The sequence below is a fragment of the Homarus americanus genome, unplaced genomic scaffold, assembly GCF_018991925.1.
Source record: "Homarus americanus isolate GMGI-L3 unplaced genomic scaffold, GMGI_Hamer_2.0 scaffold34921, whole genome shotgun sequence".
Classification (NCBI taxonomy): domain Eukaryota; kingdom Metazoa; phylum Arthropoda; class Malacostraca; order Decapoda; family Nephropidae; genus Homarus; species Homarus americanus.
Genome location: NW_024741901.1, coordinates 13,541,407 through 13,567,117, shown reverse-complemented (window position 1 = coordinate 13,567,117; position 25,711 = coordinate 13,541,407). Strand labels below are relative to the sequence as shown.

The following is a 25,711-nucleotide window of genomic DNA, read 5'->3' as shown; positions in this document are numbered from 1 at the left end:
TTCATCCTTCTCCTCATCTCTTTCACTTTCCCTCCTCCCCCATCAGCTCTTTCCCCCGATTCTGGCCACTATACAAACACTAATATTTGTTAATCATACCACGTGTTTCACCCCCACACAGGGACGGATTAACGCAGTGAGTAAACTGAGCTGGAACCTACGGGCCCCGAGCCTCAGAGGGGCCCCCAACACCTCTCACCAGTGATCTGATTCTAGAAATGATTTTCATTTATTTCCATTACCAATCAGTAATTCATCTTTTTTTTCGGAAATTCTCAAAATTGGAATACCTGAGAAAAATTAGTAATTGTCCAAACTAAAATAAGTGATTTTTTTCTGAAATCGTTCAGTTTCTATCAATTCTATTACATTAGGCCCACTGCATTGAGACTACTCACGAAATGGGGTTTGAAAACATTGAAACGTGGGTGCCCATTGAAATTCCCAGGCCAGGGCCTTCATCAGGCCCTAACCCCACACTTAACTCCAGTCCATTTTTTCCCCAAGCGAAAATAAAATTCTATTATCTTTATGTACACTTTATTTATCTACTCGTTCTTTTATTTATAAGGGTTTAAATAACGAAGGTGTCAGGCCGGTGTGTCTAAATCTTAATCTTTATGAGTCTAGTGTAAATAAATTCTGCAGTGCGAAGTCTAGTGTAAATAAGGAAAGTGAGCAAGATGATGGCGAACTCCACAACAACAGCCGCCACACACACACACACACACACACACACACACACACGTCACCTACGGTGTTGTATTTCTATTGTTTTGTACCGCACGTGTTCACAGGCCGCCAGCCAATCACCACGCGCCTCACTTCTTGACTCCTCCCCTTACTTATATCCACCAGTCACAATCAACCTTTCCAAATTTATATACTCTGGTTATTTTCTTCATCATATACCATTTTAAAACTTTCAGTTTGTGCCCAGTTACGTAATTACATATCGTTAATTCCAATTATCTCTGAAAATTGACACCATACATCAGGAGTGAACAGAATAAGCGTTATCAGGCGCCTGCATTAACTCGCCCGTCTGGGCCAACCATTACCGCCACCAAGGTTTCGGACAAACGATCGTATTTTTCTCCATTTTCATTAAAATATTCACTGAAAAGTAAAAAAGAGGCATTTGTAAACAGATTTTTAATTCATATTTCCTATACCACATGAATGTGAAATTATATATTTTATTTTGACCTGGTAAGATGACATTTGGTGGTGTAAATTAAGCGTGGCAGTGTTCGGACGCCGTCCCTGGGGGGACGAGGACATTAACGACAAATGTCAAACATTTTAGCTCCCGCCACCTGCACTGTTATATGGCAGCCCTGTTTATGTCTTTATTTTGAGCCATATAGCGAGCTGAAGTCTGTGAGTAGTTTAGGATGATGGATTATCATGGGCTGGTGAGGCGTGAGGCGATGAGTTATCATGGGTTGGTGAGGAATGAGGTGATCAGTTATGGGTGAGGAATGATGTGTGAGGTAAATTACTTAAGTCTTACTCTGCTCACTGTGCTTAGGAATACACTATTGTAGTCAGTCCCAGCAATATCATAATTAGTTATGGAGATGATATTCTTGTACAAACTAAAACCCTTCGTGAAGCCCTGAACTACAGTGTATACACGCAGCCTGTGAGAACCTCGGCCTCATCATCTCCTGAAAAAACTAATGCGTTCAACAAACAAGTTGGTAACTGTATACTCGGACCATCAAAGCTTAAGTTAACAACACACTATCGACATGCATACAACAGCTATCTTGTCAGTGTAGAGACACTTCAACTCCTCAGAATCTTACGTAGTCTCCATAAGATTTATAACAGATGATCACGCACCAACTCTGGTCCTTCACGGCGGGAAAGTTATTGACTCACTTGAAAAAATTAAGAAAAAAAGTCTACCGAATCATCTGAGGTTATCCCAACAGCGCTTCCTGCCACCCTAGCGGACATGACAGCATCCACATACCCCCAAACGACTGGTTATACAGTATACGAGTATAACTCTTAAATATAATACACCACAAACTAATAGACTGAACACAAAGTATCTCGGCTGATGGCTCTCTCAACACTGCTCGGGGAAGGGCTGGAAGTGCTATACCTATGTGGTTCACCTTACTCTGGGTATCCACTCTACAGAACAAATAATGTGTTATACTCACTACCCTCAAACTTGAAGAATTTACTAACACCACAGGCAGTCTCGTCACCTAAACCTTTCTGTAACTTACTCTGCACACTCTCAACTCAGAGTGCCACCTACTTGTCTCTCCCAAAGACCTCCATTTTAAATGGGAAAATAGATGAAATATTAAAGATATATAGAAATTTTGCATCTAGAATATAACTATTATTATAACTAATTATATGAAATATTAGGGATTTATGTGAGTCCTGAGAGGGACATTCCTGGACTGGGGTGAGGATGACTTATGTCACTTCATCCCTTTGAGATGTATTAATGTTTTTTGTATCTCAATAAACGTATCAATCAATCAAGACCTCCATAAATATGACAGAGTTGATGCCGCAGCTAAACTCGTGTCTACCAATGAATAAAAACTGTAATTAGGAAAGATGTATTTGGATATGGTAGAGAAAATATATGGATGTGATGCATGAAGCTGTGATACGTGAAGTAGGTGGATATGATGCATCACACCACACCAACACCATATCAACAACACTATTAATAACAATAACACCACACCAGCATCCCCTTCACACAAGAACAGTCACCACAACACCACCACCACACTAACAATTTCACCATTCCAACAGCATCACCACACCAACAACACTGCCACACCAACACTCTCTCACACAACACCGTCATTACACCAACACCGCACGAACACTACACCAACAATACCAACGACAACACCACCACCACCACACCAACACCCCCTCGCACCACCACACCAACAACACCGTCACCACACAAACAAAAACAACAACAACACCTCCACACCAACAACAATACCACCACACTAACAACACTACCACACAAACACCCCCTCAAACAAACACCGTCACCACGAGAACACCACCGCACCAACAACAACAACTTTTACCACCACACCAGCACCTCCAACTAACAACACTACCACACCAACACCCCCCCCCCTCACACAAACACCGTCACCACACAAACAACCCCTTCACATCAACAAACGACGTAATTCCCTGTGCCAACCCCAACCAAGCACCACCCAATTCACACAGAACTCATGCTGATGATGGCAACATTGACGACAGTAGTACCGTAAATACCTTGTCTACTCTTCTGTGGCGGAATTAGACTATTTGTATTGGGGGTTCGTGGGGTGGGAGGGGTTGTCAGTCAGCATAAAAAAAATGACACCTAACACAATATATATAGTCAGTCAATATATAAGTTTTTTTATTGAATTATATATGTTATACAATAGGTCATTATCGTCATGCTCTGTAGGAATTAAGGCTGAGTGAGATGTAACTTTTGCCTTATGTTCTGAGCGTTAATAATTATCTTCGTACTGCTCTTGTCATAACCATGTGATATTCTACTATTGCTCTCATCTTTAACTCTTAATTCATTCCTATTGCATTCAAGAGGATTTTGCTGCCCTGCATGGCTGGTCTCTCGTACTGTTCGCGCTTGCTCTCATAACGCAGTCTGAGAATTTTAATGACGATTTCGGTAATACTCTTGTTAAAATGCTTCACATAGTGTCCATAATACCTTAGGCTGTAAGGTAGTAGTCCGTGGAGGTCCTCGTACATACCAAGCTGTCACGCTGGTATACCTACAATATACTGTACAGTGCATGCAGTATATCTGTTAGGAATTTTGCTCTCAAGAAAAAATTAACTATATGTATGGATTACTGTCTTTTATATACATTAACGACATAGAGATTGGCTTTGATAAGAACATAAATGAATCTTCTGACGACACATAACAGGGAGTATAATTAAATCTGATGTGGAATCTAGAAAATTACTAGAAGACCTGAACAAATTTTTTTTTATGGAGATGCAATTTGAGGGAGACAATGTAAAGTTATAAGGCTACGAAATGGAAACAGAGGAACCTGATATCAGCTGAACAATGCAGATATAAGAAAAGCGGTTATATACGAAGGACGGCTAACAGAGTATTATACTAGGGCTCATATGACAGCATGGGGCACAAAATTAAAACATCACACCATTAGTTTTCAAACTTTTTTTTTTCCTTGCCTACGCTTGATACACTTCAAAATAACAGCTACTGTACAGTTGCCACAGTAATGGGATCACCGAGATCCATCTTGAATGTTTACGTTTGTGTGATGCTGGAATTCCTCTCGTTGGATTTACTTGCCTCGGTTTGAAAAATTGCCAGTTTATGTGTTCGTGTGACGCCGCCTTTAGTAACTTTAGTAATAGGAGATGGAAAGATATCTTTGATCTTCTGTATATCTCTTCAACTTGTATCTGAGATCACACTTAGATTTTGCGGTTCAGTTTTGGTCACCGTACTATAGAATGGATACTGTTTCCTTAAAGAGAATTCAGAAAAAGGATGAGAAAGTCAATCCAGGAACCTTAAGTGCAGAGACATTAAGAAAACTTAATTTATATTTGTTGGGAGGCGTAGAGTGAGGGGCGCTACAATCGAAGTGTGTAAGTGAAAGATGGAACTAAAGAAAGGTGATATAAATAACGTACCCAAACTAATAAGTCAGGAGCGAACACGTAGTAATGGTTTTGAATTAGACAAATTTAGATTTAGACAAAATTTGGCAAATATCGGTTTGGAAATACAGTTTAGGACGAGTAGAACAAATTAACAAACACCATCATTATTTTTTTATTAATCGCTGGGAAGTTTCGAATAAAAGATGAACAGATTATGTGAGTGACAGGGGATGGCTGTAAACATGGTTGCCTAGTATGAGTCAATACTACAGTTCTTTCAGTCTTATAATCTTATCCAACGAACATTTGTTAGAATATTAGTATGAGTAACGATATTGAATGATTACGTGAAAAAAAAAATAATAATAATAAAAATAATACGTTCCCTATACTGGTCTAATGGCCTTCCACAAGTCGCTGACCGCAGGCCTTCAAACAATAACAATGTTGATACTGTTGGCGTCACTAGAAGTACATTATTTCCTCTTGAAGATAAGAACACATCGTCGTATGACACACACACACACACACACACACACACACACACACACACACACACACACACTACACACACACACACACACACACACACACACACACACACACACACACACACACACTACACACACACACACACACACACACACACACACACACACACACACACACACACACACACACACTACACACACACACACACACACACACACACACACACACACACACACACACACACCCTACACACACACACACACACACACACACACACACACACACACACACACACACACACACACACACACACTACACACACACACACACACACACACACACACACACACACACACACACACACACTTCGTGCTCAAGTTTGTCAGCTCAAGTAAGATTTTTCCCAGACACCTTCATGTAAACACAGGAAAAACGAGTACCGTAACACGGTGTAGGGCCGTATCCCCCCGCCTCGAATACTTGCGGAAAGTGATTCAGCGGGGACAATGTCAACTAACTCTGTGTGGAGTTCAGCTGTGGACGTGGAGTGTTCCGGCGTGTAGGCCTATAGAAAATTAGCAGTATGACATAAATTTATTACAGTTCGTCTAGTAAAGAGCACCACTAAGCTGAGGTTTATTACTGTATAGCCCGGCAGGTATGATTGACCATCAACTAGGCCTTTATATATATATATATATATATATATATATATATATATATATATATATATATATATATATATATATATATATATATATATATATATATATATATATATATATATATATAAAACCAACCTAGTTGATGAGGTAATTCAATATAAAGTAAACCACAATAATAATATTAGTAGTATAATTTAAACTCCTAATATTTTACACTGAGAGCTGGTTAATGTTGTGTGCCCTGACTATGAGCAGCTGGGCTTATCTTTAAGGGAGTACAGACGCCTGTGCTACTTGCATTAATATCTGTGCCATATTATTTCCTTAAGTAGATATATATAGTAGATATTTCAACAGGTATATATAGCATATTATAGGGATGAGGGTGTAAGTAAGAACAAATTATTATGAACTATGAAACACCTGTTGACGTGTTGTCAGTGACGTCGCATATGGAGGTTCTGAGACGGGTGCAACAGCCCCACAATGTGGGTACAACCTTACAGGGTATGGGTGCAGAACCCCCCAAAATGCCTTCGAAAATAATTAGAGTAAATTTGGCCAAAATAACGCAAATGGTGCCCACCTGAGTGTTAATTATGTATACCTCTTCAAACCAAATGTACCTACACTAAATATTATGGGTCAACTTAAGTGTCGTACAGTATTGATACATGTACTGTCACAGTCCACCTATGTGTTGCAACAGTCACGTCACCTGTGTGTTGCAACAGTCACGACACCTGTGTGTTGCAACAGTCACGTCACCTAATTGTTGCTCCTGATGCTTGTCTTCTCAAATACTAGGCGTGTGTGTGTGTGTGTGTTTGAGTCGTGATTTATAATCTGGTGGTTGTTCTTTTGTCAAGAGGCGACCTTTTCATTGTACAACTTCCTACTTACAATTTGCTATCGACATTGTTAAGTATTTATTTTCCTGAATTGTGGATTACTTCAGAGTAAATACCAACCGACTGACAGATCTGAGAATGGATACTGTATCTTTATTGAGCATTTCCAAGTCCAACTGTTAAGTGAATGATAGTGACAATCACTAGAGGAAATTCTTAACAGTAAACAAACTCCCACATGTCCTTCTTGAACTTTGAAAAAAATGTATCGGTGATCCTGCTGGTAGACTCCGCCCACCACGCGAACAAAAGCCAGGAGTCCCTGAAGCTCCGCCCCTCAGCCTATATACTCCACCCCTTACGCTCAATGGCCCCGCCTCGCCCCAGGCACACACTGCTCGCCGTCTCTCCCCTCACCTCCACATTACTCTTCAGGCCACAACCGGTCACCCAGCTCCACCAAGACACCTCGCAGTCTCCTGTATAGTGTTTTATTGTCGAGTGGCGTATTACTACCCCGAGTGTGTGTGTGAACCAGTGACAGTGGTGGAGGAGGAACTGAGTGCACTGCTACCAAGATTGACTCCAACCACGGTGGACTGGGAGTGACGCGAGTGTCAACTTCTCAAGGGTCAGGCAGACTGAAGTAGGACTTGAAGCGTTTGAAGAGCGAACCTCTCGAGCGATGAGAGTGTTTGAGTCGCAAGGCTGCCATCGCGTGTCCACCCTCCAGACTGAGAGAGTCATGACTAAACGCCAGTGATACATGACTGCTACTTGTCGAGGCTCACTTGGTTGCCTCTTCGTTCCTCACTTGAGACAGTGAGGGGATATACCCGGCCCAGGGTGACGTGTGAGCCTCCCTCTCCCACACGCCCTCAAGGGCTCTCATTACCTGAGGGCTCCCACCTCCATGCTCTTGGCGCGTCCTTCCGTATACACGGCTCACTGCGTTGACTCACGCCACACCTGCCTTTATGAACCACGTGCAACATTAGCTCAAATCAAAATTTACTTGACAAGGATTCTCTACGATAAACATTGTGAACTTTTACTGTGAGCCTGAGGTGTTGAGCCGTGAGCCTGGCCGAGCTGAAGGTCTTCCCCTCCCACAGGAGCTACCACCACCACTTCCACGACGGCTCGCACGACCCTCAACACCTCGGCCATCTTGCTTATAATTCCCAGCACGCCCATCCACTCCAACACGTACACACTATGATGATGTCTGGCGGCATGCCACCCACAGCGGGCGGTATGGGTGTTATGGGCGTGATGGGCGGCTACCTGAGTGGCGGAAGGGAGTACCTAGAAGGTGGCACCGTGGCTGTGGACCCTTCTGTGTGGGTGCCACCCTTCTGGGACGACCCACATCTGCCTGATGGGCACCTGCACGACCCGGGCATGGGCGAGGCCTCCCACATGGGTGAACCCACCACCATGGGCGACGTGGGACCCGCCGACATCATGGACGCCTTCCCCCCACAGCAACAACATGGTAGGTCCTACTATCACTTTAACATGTCTCCCGGCACTGTCTGCCTAAATCTTTACCTTCCATAAATATTTTTACACATCTGTTAATCTCTGTATACAATATGAGTCTTATCCTATATCCAGTGGGTCTATCCCGCCAAGCTTCAGTTAACACCACAACAGACAGATAATGTTAAATAATGCACCACACTCCTGTGTATATAAACCTCTAACAGTAAAAGCGTTAACAGCTACTGTAAGAAAGTAACAGTTCTACGGCCAATGTGATGAAGACCACTAAACCCATTCTAATTAGGGTGCTAAAGATAATGAAAGTAACCTTAGTAATAAATGTAACATTAGCGGTAATTAACAATAAGATAATGATTGTTTTAGTTATACTTACACGATAATTAATAGTAATTGTAATAAAAGCAACATTGTCCTTATTATTATTATTATTATTATTACTTTTTTATTAGTATTTTTAATATTTTCATCATAAATTTAATTACTGTATTATCATTTTTATTATTATTATTATTATTATTATTATTATTACTATTATTATTATTATTATTATTATTATTAATATTATTATTATTATTATTATTATTATTATTATTAATATTATTATTATTATTATTATTATTATTATTATTATTACTTTTTTATTAGTATTTTTAATATTTTCATCATAAATTTAATTACTCTATTATTATTATTATTATTATTATTATTATTATTATTATTATTATTATTATTAAAGACTATCAATTACAATAATGGGTCCATGACTTCCTTTTCAGGATACAAACGCCAAACATATTTTAGGTGTTCTTCTCATCTCAACTTGTCTATAAACCACAATTTTAGGCCCAATTTAACTTTGTCCGATGCTGACCAAAATAAAATTATTCTATATGCTTAAGGTCACTTGTAAAATTTGCCTAATGTTCGAATTTGAAACGTGGACACCAGAGTGCAGACAGACAGATAAACAGACAGACAGACGTACAAACAAACAAACAAATAGAGAGAGAGAGAGAGAAAAACAAACAAACTTATAAACAAATAAATTGAGTGTATCAATATACATAGCAATAGTTCAATTTCACCCAACAACGTTAACTCTCACCAGACGCTGTAGTGGGTTAGGTCTGCCATACTACTACTACTACTACTTCCTCAGTGTTTGAAGCTGAGACAAATTGTAACCTTATCTTGTGAAGCTTAGGTGAGGTGTAGCCTTACCTGGTGAAGCTGAGGTGAAGTGTAGCCTTACCTGGTGAAGCTGAGGTGAGGTGTAGCCTTACCTGGTGAAGCTGAAGTGAGGTGTAGCCTTACCTGGTGAAGCTTAGGTGAGGTATAGCCTTACCGGGTGAAGCTTAGGTGAAGTGTTGCCTTACCTGGTGAAGCTGGTGAAGCTGATGTAGCCCCTGTGAAGCTTAGGTGAAGCCTTACCTGGTGAAGCTGAGGTGAAGTGTGCCTTACCTGGTGAAGCTCCTTACCTGGTGAAGCCTTACCTGGTGAAGCTGAGGTGAAGTGTAGCCTTACCTGGTGAAGCTGAGGTGAGGTGTAGCCTTACCTGGTGAAGCTGAAGTGAGGTGTAGCCTTACCTGGTGAAGCTTAGGTGAATAGCCTTACCGGGTGAAGCTTAGGTGAAGTGTTGCCTTACCTGGTGAAGCTTAGGTGAGATGTTACCTTACCTGGTGAAGCTTAGGTGAAGTGTTGCCTTACCTGGTGAAGCTTAGGTAAAGTGTTGCCTTGCCTGGTGAAGCTTAGGTGAAGTGTTGCCTTACCTGGTGAAGCTTAGGTGAAGTGTTGCCTTACCTGGTGAAGCTTAGGTGAAGTGTTGCCTTACCTGGTGAAAGAAGGCCTCTCACACCTCTCTCGTCTCTGTTAAATTTTAACTTCAATAGTTATTTCTCAAAGTGTCTTGTTTTTACTTATATATATATATATATATATATATATATATATATATATATATATATATATATTATATATATATATATATATATATATATATATATATATATATATATATATATATATATATATATATATATATATATATATATATATATATATACCGAGCGAAAAATTCAAGAAATTTAGATTACAGTTAACTTTTGTAATAACTCTAAAACGCTCAGCAGAACAGCAAAACAGTGTGTACAAATTATCGTCAACGATAATTTTAATTCCAAAATACAGTCCATTGTGACTAATATTTCTTGACGTTATCGTTCTTCATAAATTCCAAAATATCGGCCATTTTGTTATCTTGAGCAGTTATTCTTTTCTCTTATATTAGTTAAATATATTTCTACCGTGTTGGAGCTGTGGACAGAACATAAGGTGTTTAACTCTTAAACCCATAACACTGAACTCTATAATCAATGACGGAAACAAATCAAATACCAAATAAACAAATGCAAGAACATATCCTACAGTATAAACATTATAGTGGCACTGGGTAGATGATGTGTCTATAATTGTTAAACAGTGTTTTGAACATCTCTGGTGTCTTTTTCATGAGGACTATTATTTTATTTATATTTTATATAATACAAGTGTCCCTTTTATTTCTCTTCTACTCATAAACTGCTGCACATTCAGATAAGATCGTCCTAGCGATTAAAGTGTTTTACAGACCAAAAGTTTCTTTATATTTTGAAGGTCTCTTAAATAATCAATTCGTTTACAGGAATACATTTTGTTCAGTGGTTTTCTTTGAGATTTTAGAGAGCCATTAATGAGATATGGCTCAGAAAATTCAATCGTATGGGTGATACTGTCTTGGAAACATAGACGAAATAATAATAATAATAATAATAATAATAATAATATTAATAATAATAATAACAATAATAATAATAATAATGAGAGCGAAAATAATAATAAGGATGATATATTCCCCATATCATTCTCACATTGCAGGTAAATACTCACAATGTAAACTGTTTTCACGTGAAAATATTTTTGGCTGGTTGAAAGAGTTTGTCATAACTTGACGCTCTGCCCATGTTGGCTTCATCGATCAACCTTAATCAGTTAAAAATATATATACCTTGTTTGTTCAGTGTACAGCTTAATGGCGTCCCACCTGTATGATTATTAAAACTTTCTGTCGTCCAAGTTTTAACCTTTATGTCTTCTGATTATGTTATACCTTAATTTAAGTTCACTGACTGAGTAACTCTGTCAACACAACTTTATATTGTAGACTACATCATGGGCGAGTCCGTGGTGGTGAAGGAGGAGGAGATCCTCAAGGACGACTACAAGTACAAGGATGAATATTACAAATACAAAGGAAACTATGCCAAGTATGTGAAGGAAGATGGCTACCTCAAGGAAGAGACACCTTACATCGAGAGCGGAGGAGGAGAAGGAGGAGGAGGAGGCGGTGGTGGTGGAGGAGGAGCGGGGGTAGACAGCACAGTTCAAGTCGGAAGTGGAGGAGGAGGAGGTCTAGTTGGCGTGGGAGGTTCTCCCTCAACCTCTATCTCGTCCTCCAACACTCCCTCTTCCAACAGCTCCTTGACAGGGTCCTCACTCCACCCCCCTCTGACCTCCCCTCACGTGCAGCAGCTGAGTTCCCTGTGTCCACCCTTCCCCGAGGCCCACCTCACCTCCCTCTCCGGACACAAAGACGACCCAGACAAAAGTAAGCGACATTTAAAGTAGCAGTGTTAGTAACTTCTCATTGTTCTTAAGGTTTGATAATTCAATGTTTCTTTTATAATTCTCTCTCTCTCTCTCTCTCTCTCTCCTGTTTTAATTTGTTAATTTTTAATAGTGAAAGACTATATCGTAAGGAGCTGTGTTTTCAGTTGCCTATCGAAAGCTTTCTTTAAGCTTTTTCTCTGTTTTGTGCGTAAGAATTGTTGGTGAATGTTCCGCTGATCTTCCTTGGCAAATGGTGGTGAGGGATCAGACCGCGGCTCACCACTTGTAATGCCAAAGAAACATATTCAATTTCAGTACGTGTTATTACATTACATACTTAATGCGTTATTTGATTTCAAGTGTTGCATCATTAAAACTACACGGTTCATTACTATTATGAAAAGAAACACTGCTGGCTAGATTTATCTCGCTCTGTTCGTTTTACTTTTACTATACTAATAAAAGATGTCATACTGGTACCGTGTCTCTTAACTCACTCATTTTATCCTCTTAACTGGGGTCTCGGGGTGTATCATGTCTTGGCATAACTGCTTTACAATTCCAGAGAATCTTGTTATATATTTGGGGGAATATTCATCCGGGTTTTTTTTTATGTTTGCGGCAAATATAGATTTACAAGAAAAACACACACACACACACACACACACACACACACACACACACACACAGCACCCGATGAGTTATTTCACGTCACTTTGGACAATATATTTTAAGTCACCGGCATAAATTATAATGGCATTAATTACACAAATAAAGACAAGATATATGTCTAAAATTAGGGTTAATGTTTCTATGAAGACCCGGGAGGCTGTGATGATCTTGCCCCTGGGGGGAAAAATTATACCACAAATTGCCGAAAGGATTATTTCTTGTTATATAGTATTATTAATTATAAAAATAAAATAAAGATAATGACAAAAACGGGATTTATTTTCTTTAATCCCAATCACATACATCTCCGGCCTTCTGAAAAATAAATCATCCTTTTAATGTCAGTTTATTCTCTGACATTCTTTGTAGCAAAATTTTTAAATATTGAGGTTTAGTGTAATGTAAATTTTACTATACCAATTTAAAATTATTATTAAGAACATAAGAACATAAGAATGGAGGAAACTGCAGCGGGCCTATTGACCCATACTGGGCAGTCCCGTTTACACTCAACCCCTATTGCTCATATAAGCATCCAACCTATGTTTGAAGCTATCCAGCGTATTCGAGTTAATGATGATATTTGGTAACTTGTTCCATTCATCCACTACTCTGTTTCCAAACCAGTGTTTACCTATTTCACGCCGAAATCTAAATTTGTCTAATTTAAAACCATTGTTACGAGTTCGCTCCTGGTTGGATAGTTTGAGTTCCTTTGTAATGTTCCCTTTGTTTAGCCCTGACTTCCATTTATACACCTCTATCATGTCGCCCCTCGCTCTACGTCTCTCGAGGGAGTGCAAATTAAGATTCTTTAACCTGTAATACAGATTGTTCAAGTGTGTCTGATTTGTTGCATCTCTAAAAGGGTGTGCGTGTCCGGTGTATATATATACGGATTCCCTTATTGCGCTACTTGTCTCTTAAGTGCTAGTTTTAAGTGTGACTGTAAATTCATCCCATGGTGTTCGTTATATCAAGTGTACGTGCGATTTCCTGATACTTCGAGTTTGATTCCTTGTTCAATTTAATGCAACAGTTTTTTCCTAGACCACCTGACTCTAAAAAGTTTTGTTAGAGAGGTTGTTAAAATGGACATATACTTATTGCAAATACATATTATAAAACTCGTTGTAAGTCATAATGCTTGTAGGTCACAATAGTTGTAGGCCACACTAGTTGTAGTTCATAATAGTTGTAGGTCACAATAGATGTAGGTCACAATAGTTGTAGGCCACACTAGTTGTTGATCATAATAGTTGTAGGTCACAATAGTTGTAGGTCACAATAGTTGAAGGTCACAATAGTTGTAGGTCACAATAGTTGAAGGTCACAATAGTTGTAGGTCACAATAGTTGTTGATCATAAGGGTTCTCGTTCATAATAGTTGTAGGACATACGGGGGTTAGCCCACCCGGGAACAGGTCACTGACCCACGTTGGGGCCTGCGGGGGAGGGGAGGGGGGGCGGATTTTTCAATATTTATTGAACCATAAATAAATAGAGAAATTGAAAACATAAAACAGATAAAAAATGAGAAACAATATATATATATATATATATATATATATATATATATATATATATATATATATATATATATATATATATATATATATATATATATATATATGTGTTGTCAATAGTAAGAGACACAATTGAGACCCTGCAATTGTGTGTAAATGAGGCAGAAAGTCAGATCAGCAACCTGGGACTTGGTCACAGATGCCATATGGCAGCAGGGTCTACCATGAGACAATACATTATGCTTCCAATATCTTCCCAGGTGGTAGTACCTCCCTGTTTGGTAGCTGCTTACTGTAATAATAGTTGTAGGTCATAATAGTTGTAGTTCAAAATCGTTGTAGATCATAATTGTTGTAGATCATAATAATTATATATCATAATAGTTGTAGATCATTATAGTTGTAGATCATAATAGTTGTAGTTCATAATAGTTGTAGATCATAATAGTTGTAGATCATAATAGTTGTAGATCATAATAGTTGTAGGTCATAATAGTTGTAGATCATAATAATTATATATCATAATAGTTGTAGATCATTATAGTTGTAGATCATAATAGTTGTAGTTCATAATAGTTGTAGTTCATAATAGTTGTAGGTCATAATAGTTGTAGATCATAATAGTTGTAGTTCATAATAGATATAGATCATAATAGTTGTAGTTCATAATAGTTGTAGATTATAATAGTCGTAGTTCATAATAGTTGTAGATCATAATAGTTGTAGTTCATAATAGTTGTAGGTCATAATAGTTGTAGATCATAATAGTCGTAGTTCATAATAGTTATAGGTCATAATAGTTGTAGTTCATAATAGTTGTAGATCATAACAGTTGTAGTTCATAATAGTTGTAGGTCATAATAGTTGTAGGTCATAATAGTTGTAGTTCATAATAGTTGTAGTTCATAATAGTTGTAGATCATAATAGTTGTAGTTCATAATAGTTGTAGTTCAAAATAGTTGTAGGTCATAATAGTTGTAGTTCATAATAGTTGTAGTTCATAATAGTTGTAGGTCATAATAGTTGTAGATCATAATAGTTGTAGTTCATAATAGTTGTAGGTCATAATAGTTGTAGTTCATAATAGTTGTAGTTCATAATAGTTGTAGGTCATAATAGTTGTAGATCATAATAGTTGTAGTTCATAATAGATGTAGATCATAATAGTTGTAGTTCATAATAGTTGTAGATCATAATAGTTATAGTTCATAATAGTTGTAGGTCATAATAGTTGTAGGTCATAATAGATGTAGATCATAATAGTTGTAGTTCATAATAGTTGTAGGTCATAATAGTTGTAGTTCATAATAGTTGTAGTTCATAATAGTTGTTGTTCATAATAGTTGTAGTTCATAATAGTTGTAGGTCATAATAGTTGTAGGTCATAATAGTTGTAGATCATAATAGTTGTAGTTCATAATAGTTGTAGTTCATAATAGTTGTAGATCATAATAGTTGTACTTCATAATAGTTGTAGATCATAATAGTTGTAGTTCATAATAGTTGTAGATCATAATAGTTGTACTTCATAATAGTTGTAGATCATAATAGTTGTAGTTCATAATAGTTGTAGTTCATAATAGTTGTAGTTCATAATAGTTGTACATCATAATAGTTGTAGGTCATAATAGTTGTAGTTCATAATAGTTGTAGGTCATTATAGTTGTCTTTCATAATAGTTGTAGATCATAATAGTTGTAGTTCATAATAGTTGTAGTTCATAATAGTTGTAGGTCATAATAGTTGTAGACAGTGTTGTTTGGTTTAGATATAAGATTTTTTCTAAAAAAAATCATTTACTTAACTTTATAGTTTTTATCTTCTAAATGTAAAATGAAGGAAATAAAAATAATCATTTGCTTATCTGCTACATCGTTACAAACTAATCAACCAGGGAAACAAAGTATCTTATGTCTTTATCACAGTAACTTATAAACTAATCAACCAGGGAAACAAAGTACCTTATGTCTTTATCACAGTAACTTATAAACTAATCAACCAGGGAAACAAAGTATCTTATGTCTTTATCACAGTAACTTATAAACTAATCAACCAGGGAAACAAAGTATCTTATGTCTTTATCACAGTAACTTATAAACTAATCAACCAGGGAAACAAAGTATCTTATGTCTTTATCACAGTAACTTATAAACTAATCAACCAGGGAAACAAAGTATCTTATGTCTTTATCACAGTAACTTATAAACTAATCAACCAGGGAAACAAAGTACCTTATGTCTTTATCACAGTAACTTATAAACTAATCAACCAGGGAAACAAAGTATCTTATGTCTTTATCACAGTAACTTATAAACTAATCAACCAGGGAAACAAAGTATCTTATGTCTTTATCACAGTAACTTATAAACTAATCAACCAGGGAAACAAAGTACCTTATGTCTTTATCACAGTAACTTATAAACTAATCAACCAGGGAAACAAAGTATCTTATGTCTTTATCACAGTAACTTATAAACTAATCAACCAGGGAAACAAAGTATCTTATGTCTTTATCACAGTAACTTATAAACTAATCAACCAGGGAAACAAAGTATCTTATGTCTTTATCACAGTAACTTATAAACTAATCAACCAGGGAAACAAAGTATCTTATGTCTTTATCACAGTAACTTATAAACTAATCAACCAGGGGAAACAAAGTATCTTATGTCTTTATCACAGTAACTTATAAACTAATCAACCAGGGAAACAAAGTATCTTATGTCTTTATCACAGTAACTTATAAACTAATCAACCAGGGAAACAAAGTATCTTATGTCTTTATCACAGTAACTTATAAACTAATCAACCAGGGAAACAAAGTATCTTATGTCTTTATCACAGTAACTTATAAACTAATCAACCAGGGAAACAAAGTACCTTATGTCTTTATCACAGTAACTTATAAACTAATCAACCAGGGAAACAAAGTATCTTATGTCTTTATCACAGTAACTTATAAACTAATCAACCAGGGAAACAAAGTATCTTATGTCTTTATCACAGTAACTTATAAACTAATCAACCAGGGAAACAAAGTATCTTATGTCTTTATCACAGTAACTTATAAACTAATCAACCAGGGAAACAAAGTACCTTATGTCTTTATCACAGTAACTTACATAATTAAACTCAAGAAGCCTTCACATACGTATTGTTCACTATAATAGTCAGTTTTTTCTTTGCAAAAATTAATATATTTGTTTTATAACTTAAACAAGAAACAAAAGTTTAAGATAAGTAAAGTAGCATCACTTTGCTTATTGCAGGTGTTAATGTACTGTACTGTACTTCAAACATGTAGGGGTTGTAGTTGAGTATTAGAGGCAATGGTAACTTGTTTTAGGTTTACTTCAGAGTTGTAAATATAAAATCAAAAGCAAACCCAACTAAATCACAACACTTTTCGATACAATATAACTTTTATGATTTATAAAAGTCAAATTCTAGCGTCTCTTAGTCTTTGCTACATCACACATTACAAACAACAAGTTCTGATATTATTAACCATCTCGTAACCAGGACCAGTGTTTGCTGTCATAGACTTACAGAGAAAGACAAGTTTGGCCGCTTTTTCTGTACCAAGGTGAACGGTACCTTAGTTTCTCATGACCAAGTCCAACACTGGTTTTAGATGAAAATGGTTGTAGTTCATAATAGTTGTAGGTCATAATAGTTGTAGGTCATAATAGTTGTAGTTCATAATAGTTGTAGCTCATAATAGTTGTAGTTCATAATAATAGTTGTAGGTCATAATAGTTGTAGTTCATAATAGTTGTGAATCATAATAGCCCTCGTTCGTAATACTGCACCTATGGTTCATGTACCCAAAGTCAGCTTTATGAGAATATTTGGCGAATATTCTTGGTTAGAGAGAGGCCAAGGAATGGTGGTGGGGGTGTGAAATGGGAGGGAGGAGGTGTGAGGGGAAGGAGGGTGGTTGGGGTTTTGAGTAGGGGAGGTACGAGGAGTAAGAGGCTGTAAGGAGGGAATATAGGAGGAAGGGTGAGGAAAGGAGGGAAGGGATGGAGGAAAGAGGAAGAGAGAGAAGGGGGTGGGGGGAGGGAGGGGGGGGTAGCGGTCAGTGGGGGCGGGGTGGCGAGGTTTATTTAGTGAGCCGCCGTATAAACAAACCATGACGAACAAATTGACCCACTCCTCCTCTCTCTCTCTCTCTCTCTACTCTCTCTCTCTCTCTCTCTCTCTCTCTCTCTCTCTCTCTCTCTCTCTCTCTCTCTCTCAGTCCCGTGACCCCTTAGTTTCCAGAGACTCTCAGGTCATGCACCACATATACTTTTAATGTATTCATTGCATTTGCTACAGTATGCACACACACACACACACACACACACACACACACACACACACACACACCTTCACTGCCTATGTACATTTTATATACCTGCACTGCCTATGTGTACATTTTTTATATTTACACTGTCTGTTAAGTGTTAGTATACTGGCACTGTCATACTCGTTAATATCGCTGTTACCTTCATTACGTTGAGTTAATTATCATTTTTTGTTATTTATGATTAATCTCTACTAACGATCGCTTGAGAGAGAGAGAGACAAGTAGAGTGAGAGAAGAAGAGAGAGAAACATTGAGAGAGAGAGACAACATGAGTGAGAGAAGAAGAGAGAAAGAGTGAGAGAGAGACAAGTAGAGTGAGAGAAGAAGAGAGAAAGAGTGAGAGAGAGACAACATGAGTGAGAGAGTGAAAGAAACGTAGTGAAAGGGAAATGAAACAGAAATAAACGAAACAGAATAGACGGAATCATAAATGAATCTGGTGAAACTGAGGAGAGTGAGAGTGAGGATAGGGTGAGAGGCCACCCTGTGTGGACACGACTCGGCTCCTGTAACATGTACCCTCCTCACCCTTCACCCTCACCCCTCACCCGTATTCTTCTCCCTCATCCTCATCATTTACCTTCACCCCCCACTATCACCCTTTTCTCTCATCCCTATGTTCAGCCTTTACCATCACCCTTCACCCTGACCCTTCACATTCAACCTTCACCCTCACCATTCACCTTCACCATTCACCCTAACCCCTCACCCTTCACCCGAACCCCTCACCCTTCACCCTAACCCCTCACTCTATCCCTTACCCTTCACCCTCACTCTAACCTTCACCCTCAACCCTTACCTTCACTCCTAGTCACATTCACCTTCACCCTCACTCGAACCCTCACCCTTCACCCTCACCCTCACCGTGCCCTCATCCCTATGCTCAGCTTTTTACCTTCACCCTTCACCTAACCCCTCACCCTTCACCCTTACCCCTCACCTTAACCCTTACCCCTACCCTCACTCTAGCCCTCACCCTTCACCCTCACTAACCCTTACCCTTATTCCCTCATACGAAACCGCTTCACCCTTTCCTCACCTCACCCCCACCTCACTTTCCTTTCCTCACCTCACCCACCTCACCCCTTTCTTTCCTCCACCTCACCCACCTCACCCTTTCTTACCTCACCTCACCCACCTCACCCTTTCCTTTCCTCCACCTCACCTACCTCACCCTTTCCTTTCCTCACCTCACCCACCTCACTTGCTGCTTTCCTCCTCCACCCACCTCACCCTTTCCTTACCTCACCTCACCCACCTCACCTTTCTTACCTCCCCACCTCACCCACCTCACCCTTTCCTTTACCTCCCTCACCCACCTCACCCTTTCCTTACCTCACCTTAACCTTTTCACCCTTTCCTTACCTCACCTCCTCACCCCCTCACCCTTTCCTTACCTCACCTTAACCTCTTAACCCTTTCGCCCTCACCTCACCTCACCCACCTCACCCTTTCCTTACCTCCCCACCTCACACCTCCTGCCCTTTCCTTACCTCACCTCACCTCACCCACCTCACCCTTACCTCCCTCCTCCTCACCTACCTCACCCACTTGCCCACCTCCGCCTCACCTACCTCACCCTTTCCTTACCTCACCCCTCCACCTTACCCACCTCACCCTTTCCTTACCTCACCTTAACCTCTTCACCCTTTCCTTACCTCACCTCACCTCACCTACCTCACCCTTTCCTTACCTCACCTTAACCTCTTCACCCTTTCATCTTCACATATTAGAGGTAACACAGTCACATTACTTATAAAGAAGCGGCAGTCAACAAAATATCAATAAATAATTAAATCCAAAATCTGTCGTAATCTGAATAAAATGTAGATTTGAATTTGTCAAATTGAATAGAAATACAAAAAAAAAACGAAAATTTGGTTTAGAAATTTGTTAACCTTCGATATCAAATTTACGCAAACTTCAACTCTGCTAAAGTTTTATATACAGTAGATGTGATTTTATTAGCTACCTAATTCTTTTAAGTTAACTATATTATTATATATAGTCGTCTCAAAATTTTTCACTGTATGAAAACTGTAGGTCAGAATGAGTGACTATACTGTATAGTGCTTGACAACATGATCTGCAGAATTATAATGGGAAAGTTAATAAAAACAATATATATATATATATATATATATATATATATATATATATATATATATATATATATATATATATATATATATATATATATATATATATATATATTAGATTTAGATGTATTGGACACGATTAGTATATATCAAAAGGTAATCAAACCACAATTAGAAGTACTATACCATTTTATTGAATTGGAGAGATGAAAAAAATAGGCAGAAACACATATATCTCCCAACACTTATAAATATCATTATTGATCATTCAGACGTACAGTACAGTATACAGTATAGACGCTGCCACACGTCTTGTACAACGTGGGCGGTGTTGACTTACCCAGGCACCACGCACGCGCTGGCTCAAATTAGCCTCCTGTGGTTAGTTCTTGTGAATATGAACTACTGTGTTGAGGAGGAGTTGGTTTAAGGGGGGAGGGGGATCTGAGACGTGATTGACCAGTCTGTGGCGCCGAGAGGAATATTTCATAATTCTTGTTTGGTTAATTATTCTCTCTCTCTCTCTCTCTCTCTCTCTCTCTCTCTCTCTCTCTCTCTCTCTCTCTCTCTCTCTCTCTCTCTCACTAATTATATATACAGTATACAACTATTTATCTATCAATCAGTTTTCCAATCTCCTTATCTATTGATCTATATATCTGTGTCTCTATAGTTACCATGGTAATGATATAACAGAGGGAGTCAGTGACTACCTCCAGAAATTACAGTGTATATGACCCTTAACTTGATCTCTGATTTGACTACAGTTTGACCCCAGACTTGATCCATGTGGGAATTGTTTTCCCGGTGTCCCATTCATATGAAATTCGGGATTTAGGGAGTGTGAGGGTGTCTGCGGAGGTCGTTTATATATTCTGAATTACCGTATTTTGACATTAAGTTTAGCTTATGAAAAAGTAACCATTTGGATTTATGTAGTATGAGAGACTCATAAACCCGATAAAACAGCAACTCCTTCTAAAACGGACCCACTGAATTCACGAATGATGTTTATTTTTAACGTTAGGGATCAGTATTGTACTAAATAGTGGAGATGGATTCATTCTACTGTTACCCTGCCACCCCTACATGACACCCCCCCCACCCACTGCCTGAAGTCGTTACAACGTGTCACTGTTGGTTCCTGAGCAGTAACACCTCGTTAGTAAACTCCAGGGGAATTCCAACCAGATTTCCGTATGTTGTAAGTCGGGGAAGATCATCACCTTTATAATAAATCAAGGTAATATCAACGTAATCAAGGGCAATCATGAGTATAGTGCCAGACGAAACCCTTCTGGCTCGCCTCAACACACCTCTGGTTGAACACAGCAGGAAGTAACACATCTTGGCGTTGTAATATCGGGCAAACTAATCACCAAATATTAAAATAATGGAGTTAATTTATTTAATTAGCAATGTTCAGTACTTATGACTTGTCTGGAGTGTGTTGGTTAATGTGAAGGGGAATGAAGAGGTAGTAGAGACTCGAGTGATGCTGAGTGGTGGAGAGTGAGGTGGTGACGGTATCGAAGCTGCCATCACAATAATACACTAAAATGCAATACTATGCAGGACTAAAATTTACGTTTATTTCAAATATCAATTTCCTTTACGCAATTATTTTAGAATAATTAAGGGGATACAGGACTGCTATTAACACCAGGGAGACCTAACACTCTATGTGCTCTTTGTCACCACCAGGAGGCAGTAATATATATATATTTTTTTAATTCAGACAATAAAAAAGTTCTATATTGTAAGTTAATATAGGCCTACGGAATTATCTATATCTTGAATAAAAGATATAACAAGATTAAGTAGATGTTTTTCCAGTGGACGAAGCTAATGCAAAGTTATACGTTTTGCTTTAGTTTCGTCCACTGGTAAAACATCTACTTGATCTTGATATATCTTTAATTCAAGATATAGATAATTCCGTAGGCCTATATTAACTTACAATGCAGAACTTTTTTATTGTCTGAATTAAAAAAAAATATATTACCTATTGTCTCATGGGATTTGTCTTAATTTTGATAATATCGATCGTTTGCTTCAAAGGGAATAACAATTTCTTATATATGCATTTAGTCACATAATCACGTGCAAGTCACCAATTATTCTCCTCCATAGAAGTGACGAGTAATTATATCGGGTTTGCGATAACTTACCGCGACCCCTGCACCACCACGAGATGTTCATGATAGACAGAGATGGCAATGAGAGGAATTTTACCAGACCTTCTCCTATTTGGACACAAAAACCTAATATGAAAAGAACATATATAATAAGACCTGAGACAATACCTTTAAGAAGCACATACCCTGTACCTGGTAGCTGTTATCAAGGGAGAGAACATAATATAGGGGATACGGGAGGAAAAAAAACTAGGCGTCGTTGAGCACAGACACACACAAGAACAACCATGCATCAGGAAGCGGATCTGAGAAACGTAAACACTCATGCGTCAAGATAATGATCCAGCAACACCGCTCAAGACACACTGGGATGACGACTCGCTCTCATGTACAGTGAAATAACAATTAAGCAAAGATGACCGCAGAAAGATAAGAAGCGGGAAATACGTAGATAAGACATTATACACTATATATATATATATATATATATATATATATATATATATATATATATATATATATATATATATATATATATATATATATATATATATATATACACTCATAGGTGCAGAAACATATAGATATATGCAAACAGACATGCACATGCACACACATACACACAAACAAACACTCTCAATAAACACACTGACTTACATACACATCAACAAACGCGAACGAAAACACACACTAACCTCTATACATGTTTTCTTAATACTGCAACAAAATAAAAGAGGCGCACATAAGAGTGTGGCCTCTGATAATGCTAACGACAACGCGACCAATGTTCAATCATCCTTGTCCAGTACACCAAGGATAAGAAAGATGTACTGTAAGTACCGGTATATAACACTTTGTTGTCTGGTAAAGGGGGTGAGCCTGTATTTATTACATTAAAAAAGAGGCAGTTTGTAGGTTAATGGGTAGTTATGAGAGGAAATGAAGTTCTATAGTCAACAAGTGTGAGGAGAGAAGGAGGAGAAAGATGATGAGATCCAATAAAAGGGAACTTCATAAAATTATATAGACGTTCTATAATATGATATGACATGCGTTACGACTCTAGTTGAAAAGAGATGTGATGATGGACAGGATTGTATTGACACACTGACCGTAGTAGAATGTGGTGCTCCAGGAAATGTTGAGTGAAATAATATGAACAATATTAACATTAGTGGCTGGTATAATGGGTATGTTACAAAGTGAAAATTATCATGTTTCCGGAAGACAGTACGTGTAAGAAAATTGTGTTTTGTAATGAGAGAAAAATTTTTTACTTGCTTTGTTGATAGCATGTTTAGCATAATTTCAAACAGTAATGTATGTGTTAAAAGTTCTTTAATTTTGATGATCTTAGATGGATTGTTTTGCTTCATTTGTTCTTTAGCAGGAAAGGTTGAATGAGGTAGGAGGCCCAAGAAATGAGGGATAAAATTTCCGTGCCAAGATGAATGGTTTGTGAAATAATGTGAACAGAAGTAGTTGGTCCCAGCTCTGGATGGCTCAGGGCGAACAATTTCTTCAACTCATTCATAGTTATACAAACGTCCACACTCTCACAACTACTCACACATCACACACAAACACACAGGCACATAAACATGCAGAACAACAGAAACACACAGATGGATATAAACACAGATAAAACAATTAAACAAAGCAAACACAAAAAAAAAACAATCGCGAAGATAAAGCGGACGTATGTAAACCTCAGACGTCCATGGAAGTACAGTACTTGCATTAACGCTTTACTTATACTGTGCGTCCCTTACACCAACACTCCCTCAGACGTCCCTTACACCAACACTCCCTCAGACGTCCCTTACACCAACAGCGTCCTCACCCAACCTCCTCAGACGTCCCTTACACTGCTTACCTCCCTCAGACGTCCTTACACCAACTCCCTCCCCCTCAGACGTCCCTTACACCAACCTCCTCCAGACGTCCCCTTACCTCCTCCCTCGGGCATACACCACGTCAACCGCTCCTCAGACGTCCCTTACACCAACACTCCCTCAGGGCGTCGCCACAACACTCCTCAACACTCCCTCAGACGTCCCTTACACTGCACTCCCTCCAGACGTCCCTTACCTAACACTCCCTCAGACGTCCCTTACACCAACCTCTCCTCCAGACGTCCCCAGCACTCCCTCAGACGCAACACTCCCTCAGACGTCCCCACACTAACACTCTCGTCACACCAGACGTCCCTTACACCCAACCTCCTCCCTCGTCCCTCACCCAACACTCCTCCAGACGTCCCTTACCTTACTCCTCAGACGTCCCTTGCACCAACCTCCTCCAGACGCCCCTGCACCTTGCTCCTCAGACGTCCCTTGCACACCCAACACTCCTCCTCCAGACGTCCCCTTACACCAACCTCCCTCAGACTCCCTCAGACGTCCCTTACGCAACACTCCCTCCAGACGTCCTTACACAACACTCCCTCAGACGTCCTTACAACACTCCTTACGTCGCCGCCAACACTCCTCCAGACGTCCCTTACACCAGCACCCTCAGACGTCCCTTGCCTTGCGCACCCTTGCCCTTACACCGCCTCCAGGCCTCCCGCCACCAACACGTCCCTAACCTCCTCCAGGCGTCCCTTACACCAACACTCCTCCAGACGTCCGACGTCCCTTACACCAACCTCCTCCAGACGTCCTTACCAGACGTCCCTTACACCAACACTCCGCAGTCCCCTTGCACACAACCTCTCCAGACGTCCCTCCCTGCTTACTCCTCAGACGTCCCTTACACCAACATCCTCGCGCCCCTTACGCAACCTCCTCCAGACGTCCCATACACCTTACTCCCCTCCTCCAGACGTCCCTTACACCAATCACTCCCTCATACATCCCTTACACCAACACTCCCTCAGACGTCCCTTACACCAACACTCCCTCAGACGTCCCTTACACCAACACTCCCTCAGACGTCCCTTACACCAACACTCCCTCAGACGTCCCTTACACCAACACTCCCTCAGACGAGACCAGTGTATCCTTCACTAATGATATATTCCACTTAACACTCTCTCTCTCCACTTATCTTTTCCTCCTACTATTATCTATCC

General features: G+C 39.0%; 1 protein-coding gene across 1 annotated transcript in view; it reads left to right on the top strand.

The window, feature by feature from the left end:
* Positions 1 to 7,073: 7,073 nt before the first annotated feature.
* LOC121876068 (homeobox protein Nkx-2.2-like) overlaps positions 7,074 to 25,711 on the top strand; it is a 38,390-nt gene continuing 19,752 nt past the window's right edge. The window contains exons 1-2 of the mRNA XM_042380973.1: positions 7,074 to 8,189; positions 11,400 to 11,843. Of these exons, the coding sequence (XP_042236907.1) occupies positions 7,910 to 8,189; positions 11,400 to 11,843 (724 nt within the window). The 5' untranslated portion in view covers positions 7,074 to 7,909. The remainder of the gene's footprint in view (positions 8,190 to 11,399; positions 11,844 to 25,711) is intronic.